The sequence below is a fragment of the Lampris incognitus genome, chromosome 2 (assembly GCF_029633865.1).
Source record: "Lampris incognitus isolate fLamInc1 chromosome 2, fLamInc1.hap2, whole genome shotgun sequence".
Taxonomy (NCBI): Eukaryota; Metazoa; Chordata; class Actinopteri; order Lampriformes; family Lampridae; genus Lampris; species Lampris incognitus.
In genome coordinates this window covers 98,199,762-98,214,516 of record NC_079212.1, presented here as the reverse complement: position 1 = coordinate 98,214,516, position 14,755 = coordinate 98,199,762, and the positions used below count along the sequence as shown (strand labels likewise).

Sequence of the window (14,755 nt, the reverse complement as noted above, 5' to 3'; positions counted from 1 at the left end):
GTCTCTGTTCTACCTGCTGGTCGATGGTGATTTTTGGGCAGTGAGATGCAGGTAATATATCTAGCACCACTTTTTGCTCTTGCGAGATATCAGATTTTTCAAATTGCGCATAAAAGTCATTTGGTTCATTGGCCTTTTCAACCTCATTTCAAATACATAGAGACTTTTTGGCTGGGACCATGTTCGTCATAGATTTCATAGAATCCCACATTTTTATTTTTATTTTTTTTGTGTTCATTGAAGAGTAGTGAGTTTCAAATTTATCCTTCTCTTTCCTCCTGGCCTTCCTTAAATTATGAATAAGGTCTCCCTGAATATTCCTCATTTCCACAAGGTCCCCATTCTTGCATGCAAATTTTTTTCTGAACCATGCACTTTTTAATTTCTTTGGAAATGTAGGGTTTGTTGTTTGGGTACATAGTTATTTTCCTCTGAGTTAGGGCATTATCTCTGCAGAATTTAATGTATTCTGTGATGTGGTGTCTGTCGGCTCTTCTAAGCCCAAGCTGTGTAGGAGTTGCCAGTCGTTACAAGAAGAGCAACCTTTTAGAGTTTCAGTGCCGTCATTGTCCCAGACATGTACAGTTTTTACTTGTGGTTTACTCCTTTTAAGTGGGTAGTCTGGTCAGTTAAGGGCAAATATGGGGTCAAGGCTGCAAAAAGTCATTCACATTTGAGCCAATGTTTTTCTGTTAATTTAGGGTCCAATAAAGAAAAAAATGCAAGGAGCCCAAAATTTTAGGTGGGGGAAGTCTCTGAAATGGCCACGCCCACTTTTTAGGCCTGGAAATCAGTATCTCGGCTCCTGAATGTCGCAGAGAGCTGATCATGGGCTCAAAAGAAGCAGAAGCACCACATTTATATAAGCATTATGAACAAACATATACCCCAAAACCTTTACTTTTTCAGGTATTTACAAAAAACTAATTTTCACTGGTCACATACATGGCCACGCCCACTTTTTAGCCCTGGGACTATATCTCAGGCTCAGCTCTCGGAGGTTGCCCCGAGTTGATATTGGGCTCAAAAGATGTGGAAATAACTATTTATATTAGTGCTCTGAACAAATATACTGTATGCCCTAAAACCTTCACGTTTTGAGCTATTCATGAACATGTTCTTTTTTCCATTGAATTGATCAGCAGCATGCAATCAACTTTAGCCAAATCTGTGCAAGAAGGCTATACAGTTTGTTTGAGTAAAAGTGTTACATCTACTCATGGAGTGCTAGTATTCAAGTTGACTCTTTGTTATAAGAGGAGGAACCCAGTAACCACCAAAGAAACAAAGCAAACCATGTGAGGTCCAAAAAAATCTTTATTTTAACCTCACACATCCCATCAGACTGGATTCAAACACTTGCTGAGGCACTTGCAATAAATGAGACATTTCATCCCTCTGCCAGCACAAGAACATGAGGTACACTTATTAGATCTGCAACTACACACCCCTGTTACTTGAGACAATGTATCTCTTGTGGAAACTGTGCTCCACTTGACGAAGAGTTCCTCTCCTTCGGTAGTCCAACCCCATTCAATGACAGGGGGACAAGGGAGTTGTAGCAGGCTGTTTTACATTGTCCAAACTACCCTTCTTAATAACCCTGTAATGTGCCCCTGTCTCTTTCTGCACTACATTTATGTCCAGACAGCTGTTCGAGAGTTTCTCAGCAAATCGTGTAGAGTGAGATTTGGGCCGGTCGAAGCCCAAATCTTCAACTTTCTGCAGATAAATATTCTCGAGTTTGTGAAGATCAAAAACATTTTCTGAGCTGTCATCAATGAAGTTCCCTACTTCCTCCATGGCGATATATTCAGCATACTGGATCATGTCTGGGGAGTTCTGTGATGAAGTTCTTTCTTGCTTTATCCTGCAGCTCGCTGAACTGTATCTAGTAAGAAGAAATAATCAAATTATTAAAATATATATATATGGCCCGACTATAGCTCAACTTAAGAATTGAACTTAAAAGGGTATGTTGTGCTGGCTCACCTGTTACGGTATCTTGAGTGGCACTTCCTGTGATAGAATAACTCCCGTGATCTAACATCAGTTTCAAGTAATCTGAGTATTTTGCCATCATTCAGGACTTTGGCCATCATCTCTAGATTGTCTGTGAAATCCTTCACATATTTTGCTGACTTTTCTTTTCCCGCAGCAGCTAACAATGGTTCTGATTTGTCCTTCTTCCGAGGGTTCTCAATGGCTGGCTCTTCACAATAGAAGCAAAGTTCGGCTCCAAACGCAAGACTAGGCCCAGCCTTTGCTCGTGTGTTTGCCCCAATAGTCTGGTGATCTGCAAGGTCCAGTTCTCTTTTCCGTTTACGATCCTTCGCACAATTGAAATGGCTGTTATTATAGCGATCATAGCAACTCTTGTGGATTTTATATCCATCCTGTAAAGTTTCTGCATTGACAGCTGACAGTCTCTGTGAAAGATTGATATCCGCATCATTGGTGATCAGTCCGGATTCCTCAAACAGTTTTACTTGGTGAAGCAGCTTAGGAGCTGTGACAGCAGTTATGTCCCTTCCACCAGATTCCTGTCATGAATTTAGAAATGAAATGTTGGACTCATTGCTGTCATAAACATTACATTACTGAAGGAATACGCATGAAAACTAACACTGTTGGACTCATTGATGTCATAAACATTATACTACTGAAGCACACACGTGAAAACTAACCTTGCAGACAATGCACAGGGTCTTGTTCCCTAGTTCCATAGTTAGGATGGGGGATCATCTGATCATGGAAAATCAGAACTAATTTAAACTTGATTTTTCTGTACACAAGTTTGTAACAGAGTGATGTTTCACTGGTATGGCACAATACATCCACCCTCCCACAAAAATAGCATGCAATAAACAATGTTATTTATTCTTCTGCATAGATACAAAATATAGTCCAATAAAAGTGTGTCCAAATATAGCATAATAAAAGTGTTGTTACTACAAATACTTTCACCCTTTCATACCAGCCAACTAAAAATGCCCAAAATTAACCAACATGTGTAGAGCAAGCAGACACACAAACACCAACTGTCCAAAAGTAGGTAATGCCTTAGCCAAATACTACAACTGTGCTGTCGAGTGTATCGAGCAAGTCATGCTTGCAAGGCTAGTTAGGCCTACACATATGAGCTAAGGTGAAAATAATGTTTTACAAGGTAAACATACAAAAATAAAACAACACTGTTCCTTACCATCCATCCACGAGGTCAGGAACAAATTAACTCACTGATATGAAGGCCAGATGAGGCATGCATGTCATATTTTGGCAAATGTTTACAGTAAACTAGCTTTACTGAAACATGTGCACTTCTGCTTCCTTTCCTGTAGAATCAACCACTTGATAAACAAACAGCGCCAATTTGTAATTGTGGTCAGAGGCGGCATTACATCCCAAGTGATAAGAAGAACCACAGACAACTAAGATATTTTCTAAACTCATGATTCGTGTGTGTATTGTGCTTCATGCTTTATAACAGCGAATGAGATTCATGTCAAATATAGCTTTTTACAACCTTCAGGAGCTGATACGTGAAACGTGACCAGTAAAAATTAGTTTTCTTAAACTCATGATTCGTGTGTGTATTGTGCTTCATGCTTTATAACAGCGAATGAGATTCATGTCAAATATAGCTTTTTACAACCTTCAGGAGCTGATACGTGAAACGTGACCAGTAAAAATTAGTTTTCTTAAAATATCTGAAAAAGTAAAGGTTTTGGGGTATATGTTTGTTCATAATGCTTATATAAATGTGGTGCTTCTGCTTCTTTTGAGCCCATGATCAGCTCTCTGCGACATTCAGGAGCCGAGATACTGATTTCCAGGCCTAAAAAATGGGCATGGCCATTTCAGAGACTTCCCCCACCTAAAATTTTGGGCTCCTTGCATTTTTTTCTTTATTGGACTCTAAATTAACAGAAAAACATAGGCTCAAATGTGAATGACTTTTTGCAGCCATTTTGCCTTAACTGACTAGACTAGGGGACTTGTAGGTGGGAATTAAATGAGCAATATTATGGTCAGAGTTGGCTGGTGGGGGGGTTTAGTTTTGGCTGTGTAAGCATCTTTAATGTTGCTGTAGCATTTATCAAGTATTCTTGTTGCTGTGAGTCTTACAGTCCACGTATTGCTTAAATGCAGGTAACGCGGCTTCAAGCTTGCAATGGATAAAATCACCAACAATAAAACAAGGCGCTTCTGGGGTGCGTCGCAATTGTCTGTGCACACAGATCGCAGTTAAGGTGGCTGATTTTGCAGCGTTTCCACCCGGTGGGCTATAAACAAAACATGAAAAAATATTCCAGAATTCATGTGGGAGATAAAAGGGTCTGAGACTCGGCCATACCAACTCAACGTCGGAGTTGCAAACGGATTCCCTCGGTGTAAACTGGGTGCACCACTTTTGGTTGACAAAGACACAGACGCCTCTTCCCTTACCCTTGCGCGAGTTGTCATTTCTGTCGGAGTGCACTAGAAGTCTACGAAAAGAATTTTACTATGATTTTACAACAATTTTACTAATTTTTATGTTTTCCAGCTTGGATCAACATGTAACCACAGCTTGTCTGCAGTAAAAAAAAAACAGCTTTAGCACAAGTACTTGTGCTAAAGCTGTTTTTCTGTATCTAATTTTTGAGTTAAAAAGGCCATTCCAAAAAAAAAAAAAAACACTTAACAATCTATATGAATGGTGTTACTATCTTGTGGGAGTTTTTTTTTTTTTTTTTTTTTTTAAGTTTTCCCCCTTTTTCCCCCCGATTGCACCCAGCCAATTACCCCACTCTTCCGAGTCATCCCGGTCACTGCTCCACCTCCTCTCCTGATCCGGGGAGGGCTGCAGACATGCTACATGCCTCCTCCGATACATGTGGAGTCGCCAGCTGCTTCTTTTCACCTGACAGTGAGGAGTTTCACCAGGGGGACATAACGTATGGGAGGATCACACTATTCCCCCCCAGTTCCCCCTCCCCCCTGAACAGGTGCTCCTACCAGAGGAGGCGCTACTGCAGCGACCAGGACACATCCGGCTTCCCACCCGCAGGCACAGCCAATTGTGTGTGTAGGGATGCCCAACCAAGCCGGAGGTAGCCCAGGGATTCGAACCAGCGATCCTTGTGTTGGTAGGCAACGGAATAGACCGCTACGCTACCCAGACGCCCCTATCATGTGTTTTATGACACACTGTAACACAACAAGTGATCACTGACTCCCCTGTTCTTTGAGTCTTTCACACTCAAACGACGTGCAGACACCCCGATCAGAATCATTCACATCAGTCCATAAGATGGATCTGACGTTTTTGTAGTTAAATCCCGCCATTTTCTAAATCGAACTGTTTTCAGAGATCTGTGCACTCCCATACACCCCTTTCTGCCCATTCTAGTGACAGCAACCACAATCAAAGCTGACCTTTCGCTGAACCAGTCAGTTAGAAAACATGCAACAGAAGTGGAGAGGAGCATGTTTTCCCTGCCAGTCTGTCAGAATTGGTCTTTCTCATCTTGTGGGAGTGACCTCTGACCAAATGCAGAAAAGAGGCTGGGCATGAGAGGCAAGAGAAACTGCTCATATTGCTGCGCTCCTGCCGTTATCACAGAGTCACGTCCTCACACTGCAGTAGCACTGCTTTTGCTCTTTGTCTTTGTCCTTTGAAATAAAAAAGGATACTTTGCTCACAGCCTGCATTTGTCCTGCTTATTTTGCAGCCAGTGACCAAGGTCATCTTTTTTCTAATGCATGGTAAGCCAAAGCAATGGTATGACTGTATCTGCCCCAAGTGTGTTGAATCAAATGCTACCCTAGTCCTGTGTCCCCTTTTTTTTCCCCCAACTGTGAGAGGGGAACTCAAACAATCATAACCTATGTTTTTCTGGTGTTGTAGCCCTGCTTCGGTGTGCCTATCTGATGTTTAGTTGAGTAATGGCGCCTTTAATGGCCCCTGCTTCGCCGACAGCTCCATTTGGAGATATTCCTGCTGCTGTCCTTGTTGCAGTTGAGAGATGTTGGCCCTCCTTGATCACAGTCAAGGTGACAAGCAGGCTGCAGATGTGAACAGACAGTACATATGCAGCATGGCAGCCCCGTGAGTCTGTCCTGTAGCCAAAATAAATTCGCTGGTGTAATCCCGACAACCGCTGACATGCGTGTTATTGACCGTCACTTGTCCTACCTTTGCACAAGACTCTCAGCCTTCGCCTTACATGCTAATCAGTTACTGTGCGTAAGTGCATTAAAAATACTTACATTTTAAATAGGTTGGGAATACGAAGGGCTTAGCTGCACCTTAAGCAAGGTTTTTTGCACTCTTGTCCATTCTTCTACACGGGCATAGGCAAAGTGTGTGTGTGTGTGTGTGTGTGTGTGTGTGTGTGCGCGTGTGTGCGTGCGCTCTGTTACTTGCTGAAAGTTGGTCATAGTGCATCTGTATTGGCACAGGAAACGTGTAAAACTCTGCAACATTTATGACTGCAGCTGTCTCAGCCAGCTCCTTTAGTGCCCTGGCTTTCACCTGGGGAAAGTTGGAGGTGGCTAAAATGTGCTGGTTTTACCAAGAGTTTGCCTGACCAAAGACCCACTTTCTCTGACGGAGCTAACCATCTCCAGAGACCTCATTTCTGTTGACATCACTAGCTCTCTTTCCATTTCATATCTCCTCCTCTTCTTTATAGCTTAAAATGAACCTTTACTGAGCTGTGCCCGGAGGCGCTGAGCTGTTTTGTTAATTGACTCCATCTTGATATTAAGTCATTAAAAGCTTTTGGCAGTGGAAGTCATCTGAGACACCTAAACCTGATGTTGGAGAACAACCTTGATGTGAACTTGGTGTTGGTTCATTTCCCCTGCAACAAGTTGGCATCACAGAGAGCTGTGCTGCTGCCTGACCCATCGTTTATCATCTGGCTGAGTCTAGCAAATTAAACATACTTTTATATAATCTAGCAGTAAGAGTTTTGCTTTGAAAAGAGACACCCTAACTGGCACTCATTGTTAAAGGTACTTAAGGAGATGAATCAAATAAAATTAAGTCAGGAAAAAAAATGTGATTAACCATTTGAGGACATTTTGTCCAGCAACTACTACACAAAACATTCTGGAAAGACTATTTTAGCTCAGCTGATTTTACGAGGATGATTTGTGTGTTTGTCATAGCGTTCATGAATTCACAATTGAAACTGCAGGGTGTTTGATCAAAACGGTCTGTATTATAGCCTCTTCTGGGGATTGCGTGAAAGGAAGTCCATCCAGTAACTGCTGATCTGTCTGTTTGTTGTTTCTTTATGCTGCAGAGGGAGATGAAGGAGCAGCTGGCTACTCTGCAAGACAGTGAGAAGGGACACACCGAGGCCCTACAGCTGCTGCAGAGACAACTCACCGAGACCAAGGTGCCATGACACTTTCCACCCTATTGAAAACTAATGCGCACCGTTAAGAGATGTAGCAGCAGCGCTTCTTCTCCCTTCGATCGGATTCGCCACTGTATGTCAAATTCCAATGGGAGAATGTTCATTTCTATATGTCTGTGAATGTTCTCATTCATCCAGGTCATGGTTATTCAATAGTCTGGTCAGTTAAGGGCAAATATGGGGTCAAGGCTGCAAAAAGTCATTCACATTTGAGCCAATGTTTTTCTGTTAATTTAGGGTCCAATAAAGAAAAAAATGCAAGGAGCCCAAAATTTTAGGTGGGGGAAGTCTCTGAAATGGCCACGCCCACTTTTTAGGCCTGGAAATCAGTATCTCGGCTCCTGAATGTCACAGAGAGCTGATCATGGGCTCAAAAGAAGCAGAAGCACCACATTTATATAAGCATTATGAACAAACATATACCCCAAAACCTTTACTTTTTCAGGTATTTACAAAAAACTAATTTTCACTGGTCACATACATGGCCACGCCCACTTTTTAGCCCTGGGACTATATCTTAGGCTCAGCTCTCGGAGGTTGCCCCGAGTTGATATTGGGCTCAAAAGATGTGGAAATAACTATTTATATTAGTGCTCTGAACAAATATACTGTATGCCCTAAAACCTTCACGTTTTGAGCTATTCATGAACATGTTCTTTTTTCCATTGAATTGATCAGCAGCATGCAATCAACTTTAGCCAAATCTGTGCAAGAAGGCTATACAGTTTGTTTGAGTAAAAGTGTTACATCTACTCATGGAGTGCTAGTATTCAAGTTGACTCTTTGTTATAAGAGGAGGAACCCAGTAACCACCAAAGAAACAAAGCAAACCATGTGAGGTCCAAAAAAATCTTTATTTTAACCTCACACATCCCATCAGACTGGATTCAAACACTTGCTGAGGCACTTGCAATAAATGAGACATTTCATCCCTCTGCCAGCACAAGAACATGAGGTACACTTATTAGATCTGCAACTACACACCCCTGTTACTTGAGACAATGTATCTCTTGTGGAAACTGTGCTCCACTTGACGAAGAGTTCCTCTCCTTCGGTAGTCCAACCCCATTCAATGACAGGGGGACAAGGGAGTTGTAGCAGGCTGTTTTACATTGTCCAAACTACCCTTCTTAATAACCCTGTAATGTGCCCCTGTCTCTTTCTGCACTACATTTATGTCCAGACAGCTGTTCGAGAGTTTCTCAGCAAATCGTGTAGAGTGAGATTTGGGCCGGTCGAAGCCCAAATCTTCAACTTTCTGCAGATAAATATTCTCGAGTTTGTGAAGATCAAAAACATTTTCTGAGCTGTCATCAATGAAGTTCCCTACTTCCTCCATGGCGATATATTCAGCATACTGGATCATGTCTGGGGAGTTCTGTGATGAAGTTCTTTCTTGCTTTATCCTGCAGCTCGCTGAACTGTATCTAGTAAGAAGAAATAATCAAATTATTAAAATATATATATATGGCCCGACTATAGCTCAACTTAAGAATTGAACTTAAAAGGGTATGTTGTGCTGGCTCACCTGTTACGGTATCTTGAGTGGCACTTCCTGTGATAGAATAACTCCCGTGATCTAACATCAGTTTCAAGTAATCTGAGTATTTTGCCATCATTCAGGACTTTGGCCATCATCTCTAGATTGTCTGTGAAATCCTTCACATGTTTTGCTGACTTTTCTTTTCCCGCAGCAGCTAACAATGGTTCTGATTTGTCCTTCTTCCGAGGGTTCTCAATGGCTGGCTCTTCACAATAGAAGCAAAGTTCGGCTCCAAACGCAAGACTAGGCCCAGCCTTTGCTCGTGTGTTTGCCCCAATAGTCTGGTGATCTGCAAGGTCCAGTTCTCTTTTCCGTTTACGATCCTTCGCACAATTGAAATGGCTGTTATTATAGCGATCATAGCAACTCTTGTGGATTTTATATCCATCCTGTAAAGTTTCTGCATTGACAGCTGACAGTCTCTGTGAAAGATTGATATCCGCATCATTGGTGATCAGTCCGGATTCCTCAAACAGTTTTACTTGGTGAAGCAGCTTAGGAGCTGTGACAGCAGTTATGTCCCTTCCACCAGATTCCTGTCATGAATTTAGAAATGAAATGTTGGACTCATTGCTGTCATAAACATTACATTACTGAAGGAATACGCATGAAAACTAACACTGTTGGACTCATTGATGTCATAAACATTATACTACTGAAGCACACACGTGAAAACTAACCTTGCAGACAATGCACAGGGTCTTGTTCCCTAGTTCCATAGTTAGGATGGGGGATCATCTGATCATGGAAAATCAGAACTAATTTAAACTTGATTTTTCTGTACACAAGTTTGTAACAGAGTGATGTTTCACTGGTATGGCACAATACATCCACCCTCCCACAAAAATAGCATGCAATAAACAATGTTATTTATTCTTCTGCATAGATACAAAATATAGTCCAATAAAAGTGTGTCCAAATATAGCATAATAAAAGTGTTGTTACTACAAATACTTTCACCCTTTCATACCAGCCAACTAAAAATGCCCAAAATTAACCAACATGTGTAGAGCAAGCAGACACACAAACACCAACTGTCCAAAAGTAGGTAATGCCTTAGCCAAATACTACAACTGTGCTGTCGAGTGTATCGAGCAAGTCATGCTTGCAAGGCTAGTTAGGCCTACACATATGAGCTAAGGTGAAAATAATGTTTTACAAGGTAAACATACAAAAATAAAACAACACTGTTCCTTACCATCCATCCACGAGGTCAGGAACAAATTAACTCACTGATATGAAGGCCAGATGAGGCATGCATGTCATATTTTGGCAAATGTTTACAGTAAACTAGCTTTACTGAAACATGTGCACTTCTGCTTCCTTTCCTGTAGAATCAACCACTTGATAAACAAACAGCGCCAATTTGTAATTGTGGTCAGAGGCGGCATTACATCCCAAGTGATAAGAAGAACCACAGACAACTAAGATATTTTCTAAACTCATGATTCGTGTGTGTATTGTGCTTCATGCTTTATAACAGCGAATGAGATTCATGTCAAATATAGCTTTTTACAACCTTCAGGAGCTGATACGTGAAACGTGACCAGTAAAAATTAGTTTTCTTAAAATATCTGAAAAAGTAAAGGTTTTGGGGTATATGTTTGTTCATAATGCTTATATAAATGTGGTGCTTCTGCTTCTTTTGAGCCCATGATCAGCTCTCTGCGACATTCAGGAGCCGAGATACTGATTTCCAGGCCTAAAAAGTGGGCGTGGCCATTTCAGAGACTTCCCCCACCTAAAATTTTGGGCTCCTTGCATTTTTTTTCTTTATTGGACTCTAAATTAACAGAAAAACATAGGCTCAAATGTGAATGACTTTTTGCAGCCATTTTGCCTTAACTGACTAGACTACAAAGGAGTTGAATCAAGTGCAACTGGACTTGGTATATATCCGTGAAGACGTTTCGCCTCTCATCCAAGAGTCTTCCTCAGTTCGTGCCTTTCTGACTAGACCAAGCTAGTCTGACTGGCTCGTGCCTTTCTGACTAGTCTCATCACCAGCCAGTCAGACTAGCTTGGTCTAGTCAGAAAGGCACGAACTGAGGAAGCCTCTTGGATGAGAGGCGAAACGTCTTCGCGGATATATACCAAGTCCAGTTGCACTTGATTCAACTCCTTTGGATGTTCATTTCTATAGTTAATATTTAGATAGAAAGTTATGAATGGAGATTACATGTGGAAGAATGGCCACTCCATCCATCCATCCATTATCCAAACCGCTTATCCTACTCAGGGTCACGGGGATGCTGGAGCTTATCCCAGCAGTCATTGAGTGGCAGGCGAGGAGACCCACTGGACAGGCCACTAGTCCATCACAGGGCCGACACACACTCATTAACACCTAGGGACAATCTAGTATGGCCCGGTGTCTGTGTGGGTTTCCTCCGGGTGCTCTGGTTTCCTCCCACAGTCCAAAGACATGTAGGTCAGGTGAATCAGCCATACTTATAATCACAATATCTACAATATCCAAAGCACTATTCCTGTCAGGTTTTTCCCCTTTTGATTCTTTTCTTTTTAACATTGAGGTTATATGTACAGTCTTGTTGCCCACATCTACTCAGAACACCTAGTTAACACACAAAATTGCATTAAAGGGCATCAATAAGGGGTAAGGCTGTCCGACGTATACAGCATTTCAATCACTGACTCTCATTCTCATTGCTTAAGGATCTTGGGCTGACAGTGGAATTCCAACACGTAAATGGTTTTATTGAGTAGCCCTTTAGTCTCGACACCTTGTTTTAATCAGTGAAGCTTGAGAATACAGTCAATACGACAGCACAGCCCCCTCACCACCACAGCTCATTTCTTCCCTGCAGCACCATTGATGCTGTTGAACAGGGAGAGGGCTCTCTAATAGAGAGGATGCCTCTACCGTCACCGATATTTGTCATTTGGGAGAACTTGCCTCATTCTTCTTTTTAATCTATTTTGCTGATTTTTTTTTTGTACCACTGTCCTATGTCAGAGCAGCACTCATCTCTGTCCATTGAAGTAGGCCACTACAGGACTTTGTGCTACTAGCCGCCAGAGCACCAGGCCTTTCTGGTTCTGTCTGCCATCGACTCGGTCTAACTGCCACTCATAGGTCTTCTAATCAGCCCAACTCCCTCATTATGAATCGGCCCATGTCATTAGGCACATCATACATTGATTTTGATCAGACTCCACTGGCTGGAAATGCGCCACAGTGTGGTTAAATCGCTCTTAAACACTAATGCATTTTGAGAACCAACGATGGAAGGGTTTTCCACTCCCCAGTTCAGTGCATTTCCAAATTATTTCATGATGAACACTACAATGCCAAATCAGACCTTTAGTTAATAGACCGAAAAATCTAAATGCCATCAATGGCTTGACACAGAGCCAAGAAATGCTTAAATGGATAGTCCCTTCTATGACTCCATTTATCTCTGATGTTCTGCTTTTGTTCAGTTTTCCTTCTGCTTGATATTATGTTGTCAGTAGTTGTCTTCTTTTTAGTAGTCTGAACTCTGTGCCAGCTGACTGCAAATTGTGCCTTAGAGGCAGATTTCGCCATCATTTTTGTAGATGATGTGTTAATCTTGAGTGGTGAAACGTACCTGTCAGTAAATGTTGTATCCAGATGAACTGACTCAACCTTCTTTGATTTTCTTACTTGGGCTATTGAGCATGCATAAAGACGTTAATCTTGAGTGTTACCCAAATTCATAGAAACAAAAAAATTTCAAATACACCCAATATTGACAGAGATAAGACATAATGCATAATTCTGCTTACAGCTTGCAGCTTATCTTTGCAGGTTGCAGGTTATCTTAATGATAACCAGAATTCATTGCTGTGATCTGTGTTTACCAGAGGTGACCTTCCCTGGTTGAAGTTGGACTCTGTGCACGTTTTCTCGTTTCCTCCTGGAGGAGTAACTGAGAATACGGATGAGAAAGGGCTTTTATTTCTCATTAGAATGAAATTGCTGCTGCTGGTATCATCAGTGGGCATATTTTCAACCTACTATAGTCAGCGTTACTGAGGACCGATATGTATGGAGATAAAATTGAAAACCAGCAGTTTCCCTTTAAATGGGTTATGTTAAGCTAATTAAATATTTTGCCGACATGATGTTACTAACTAGGTACATCCGTAAGTGTAGAGGCTGGTTGTCACTGGGTATGTGGATGTGTGCAGATCTGCTCAGCGTCTAGAACGGGTGTGGAGGTTGTGTGGTTCTGGTTTACCAGAGCTAAATGTTTTGACTTTCAGGGGTTTTATTTGCAAACATTGATGAAACAGCTCTGTGACGGGAGCTTCACCAACTTGATAACCGCAAGGCCATAGCTGCCCTCTTGCGCCGTCTTCCTCTCTCTTGTAACACTTAGGTATCTACAGAGAAACTCAACCCCTGCGTTGCTAAATGTCAAGTTGGAGTATTTGTATCTTCCTACATATTGAGAGGTGACAATGTAGAGGAGAAAGAACACTCCTACACCTCCTGCAGGAGGAGCACCACAGCAGCCCCGATCTCACTCTGAGTGATAGTCATGCTTTGAACTTTAGTTAAAGTTCTTTTCTGTGACTTGAGAACAAATCAGAATCAGAAACACTTTATTTGTCATTTCATTTCGTGCACTTGCGCACATGAAATGAAACGAAACATCGTTTCCCCCGGCCCACAGCAGTGCAACACAAAGACAAAAATACATATCCAAGAACTACAAGAACACATATATCCAAACTAATACAAAAATCTAAACTTAAATTAAAAAAAATCACTGTCCAGGAGAACGAACGCCAGCCAGGAGAACAAATGCCAGCCAGGATGACTGTCGGAACTGCCGGTCTACATGGGCTAGCAATTAGCTTAGCCTGCCCCGCTTCCGTGTCCTGTCAGACCGCCCTCAGTGTTTCCTCTTTGGGTGCAGCTCTGGTCAGGGCCGTGGTCCTTGGGCCTACAGAACGCAGCAGACCAAGCTCCTTCAGCCGATCCAACTCTAGCTCTCCCAACCAAACACCTTCGACACACCTCCCCACACGCCACACAACGACACTAAAAACACAGTCAAGGCTAGGCGAGGCCGCCACCAGCCCGCCCTCGGTGTTATCAGAACTGCTGGTCTGCATGGGCTAGCAGTTAGCTTAGCCTGCCCCGCTTCCGCAGCCTGTCAGACCTCCCTCGGTGTTACCTCTTTGGGCACAGCTCCAGGCAGGGCCATGGTCCCAGGGCCCACAGCACACAACAGACCAAGCTCTCCAAGCTGATCCAGCATCAGTTCTCCCAGCCATCAAACAAAGACAAACTTAAATGTAGATGTGGACAAAGACACTGTATGGACAGTACTGGGTGAAGCCACCGCAAACGTGAATTTGCACCCGCCATCTTCCTACACCGGAAGCGGAATGATGGTGTCCTATCATTCCATTTCATAATAGATAGTGTCCTATTCCAATGGCCAGGGGGAAATTCTTCTTATAACTGCATGCTGCCCAGAAGGCTGGTCAGCCAGTTTCTGTCTAAGGGCTGTACATACCCTTTCAATGCCCCCACAGCCTGCTGGGTCAGACAGCCTGGCACACCAACCAGCTGGACTACTGCAGCACTTCTCCTGTAAGCCTTCATCCTCCTCCATGTCATCGTTCCTCACTAGGCAGGAGGAGGATGATCCAGCCCACCATAAAGTCACAGCTCTGCTGTCTGTGCAGGAGAAATGATCATAATAGGCTCCCGCTGGCACAGAGTGAGAATACATGCCCTCTGCTTAACAAAAGAAAAAGAAAGATAAGGATTGATCGAGTTTTGTCCACCAGTAAT

At 42.5% G+C, this 14,755-nt stretch overlaps 2 protein-coding genes and 1 long non-coding RNA gene across 5 annotated transcripts in view; 1 reads left to right on the top strand and 2 right to left on the bottom strand.

The window, feature by feature from the left end:
• Window positions 1-14,755, top strand: part of LOC130107411 (E3 ubiquitin-protein ligase TRIM62-like) — a 43,425-nt gene that overhangs the window by 21,148 nt on the left and 7,522 nt on the right. For both annotated transcript variants that reach the window (XM_056274008.1, XM_056274009.1), the window contains one exon: window positions 7,299-7,394. In XM_056274008.1, the coding sequence (XP_056129983.1) occupies window positions 7,299-7,394 (96 nt within the window). The remainder of the gene's footprint in view (window positions 1-7,298; window positions 7,395-14,755) is intronic.
• LOC130107414 (uncharacterized) lies at window positions 2,149-3,338 on the bottom strand. The gene is made up of 3 exons (XR_008809810.1): window positions 3,206-3,338; window positions 2,688-2,745; window positions 2,149-2,543 (listed from the first exon to the last, which is right to left on the bottom strand). It is a non-coding gene; the product is annotated as an uncharacterized LOC130107414 (long non-coding RNA).
• On the bottom strand, window positions 8,285-10,289 carry LOC130107412 (uncharacterized). 2 transcript variants are annotated; one of them, XM_056274010.1, is made up of 4 exons: window positions 10,157-10,289; window positions 9,639-9,696; window positions 8,944-9,494; window positions 8,285-8,842 (listed from the first exon to the last, which is right to left on the bottom strand). In XM_056274010.1, the coding sequence occupies exons 2-4, from the start codon at window positions 9,675-9,677 to the stop codon at window positions 8,485-8,487; spliced, it is 948 nt and encodes a 315-aa protein (XP_056129985.1). In that variant the 5' UTR covers window positions 9,678-9,696; window positions 10,157-10,289; the 3' UTR covers window positions 8,285-8,484. The 2 variants fall into 2 exon arrangements, with proteins under 2 accessions (XP_056129985.1, XP_056129986.1); XM_056274011.1 differs by lacking the exon at window positions 9,639-9,696 and having other exon boundaries at window positions 10,157-10,267.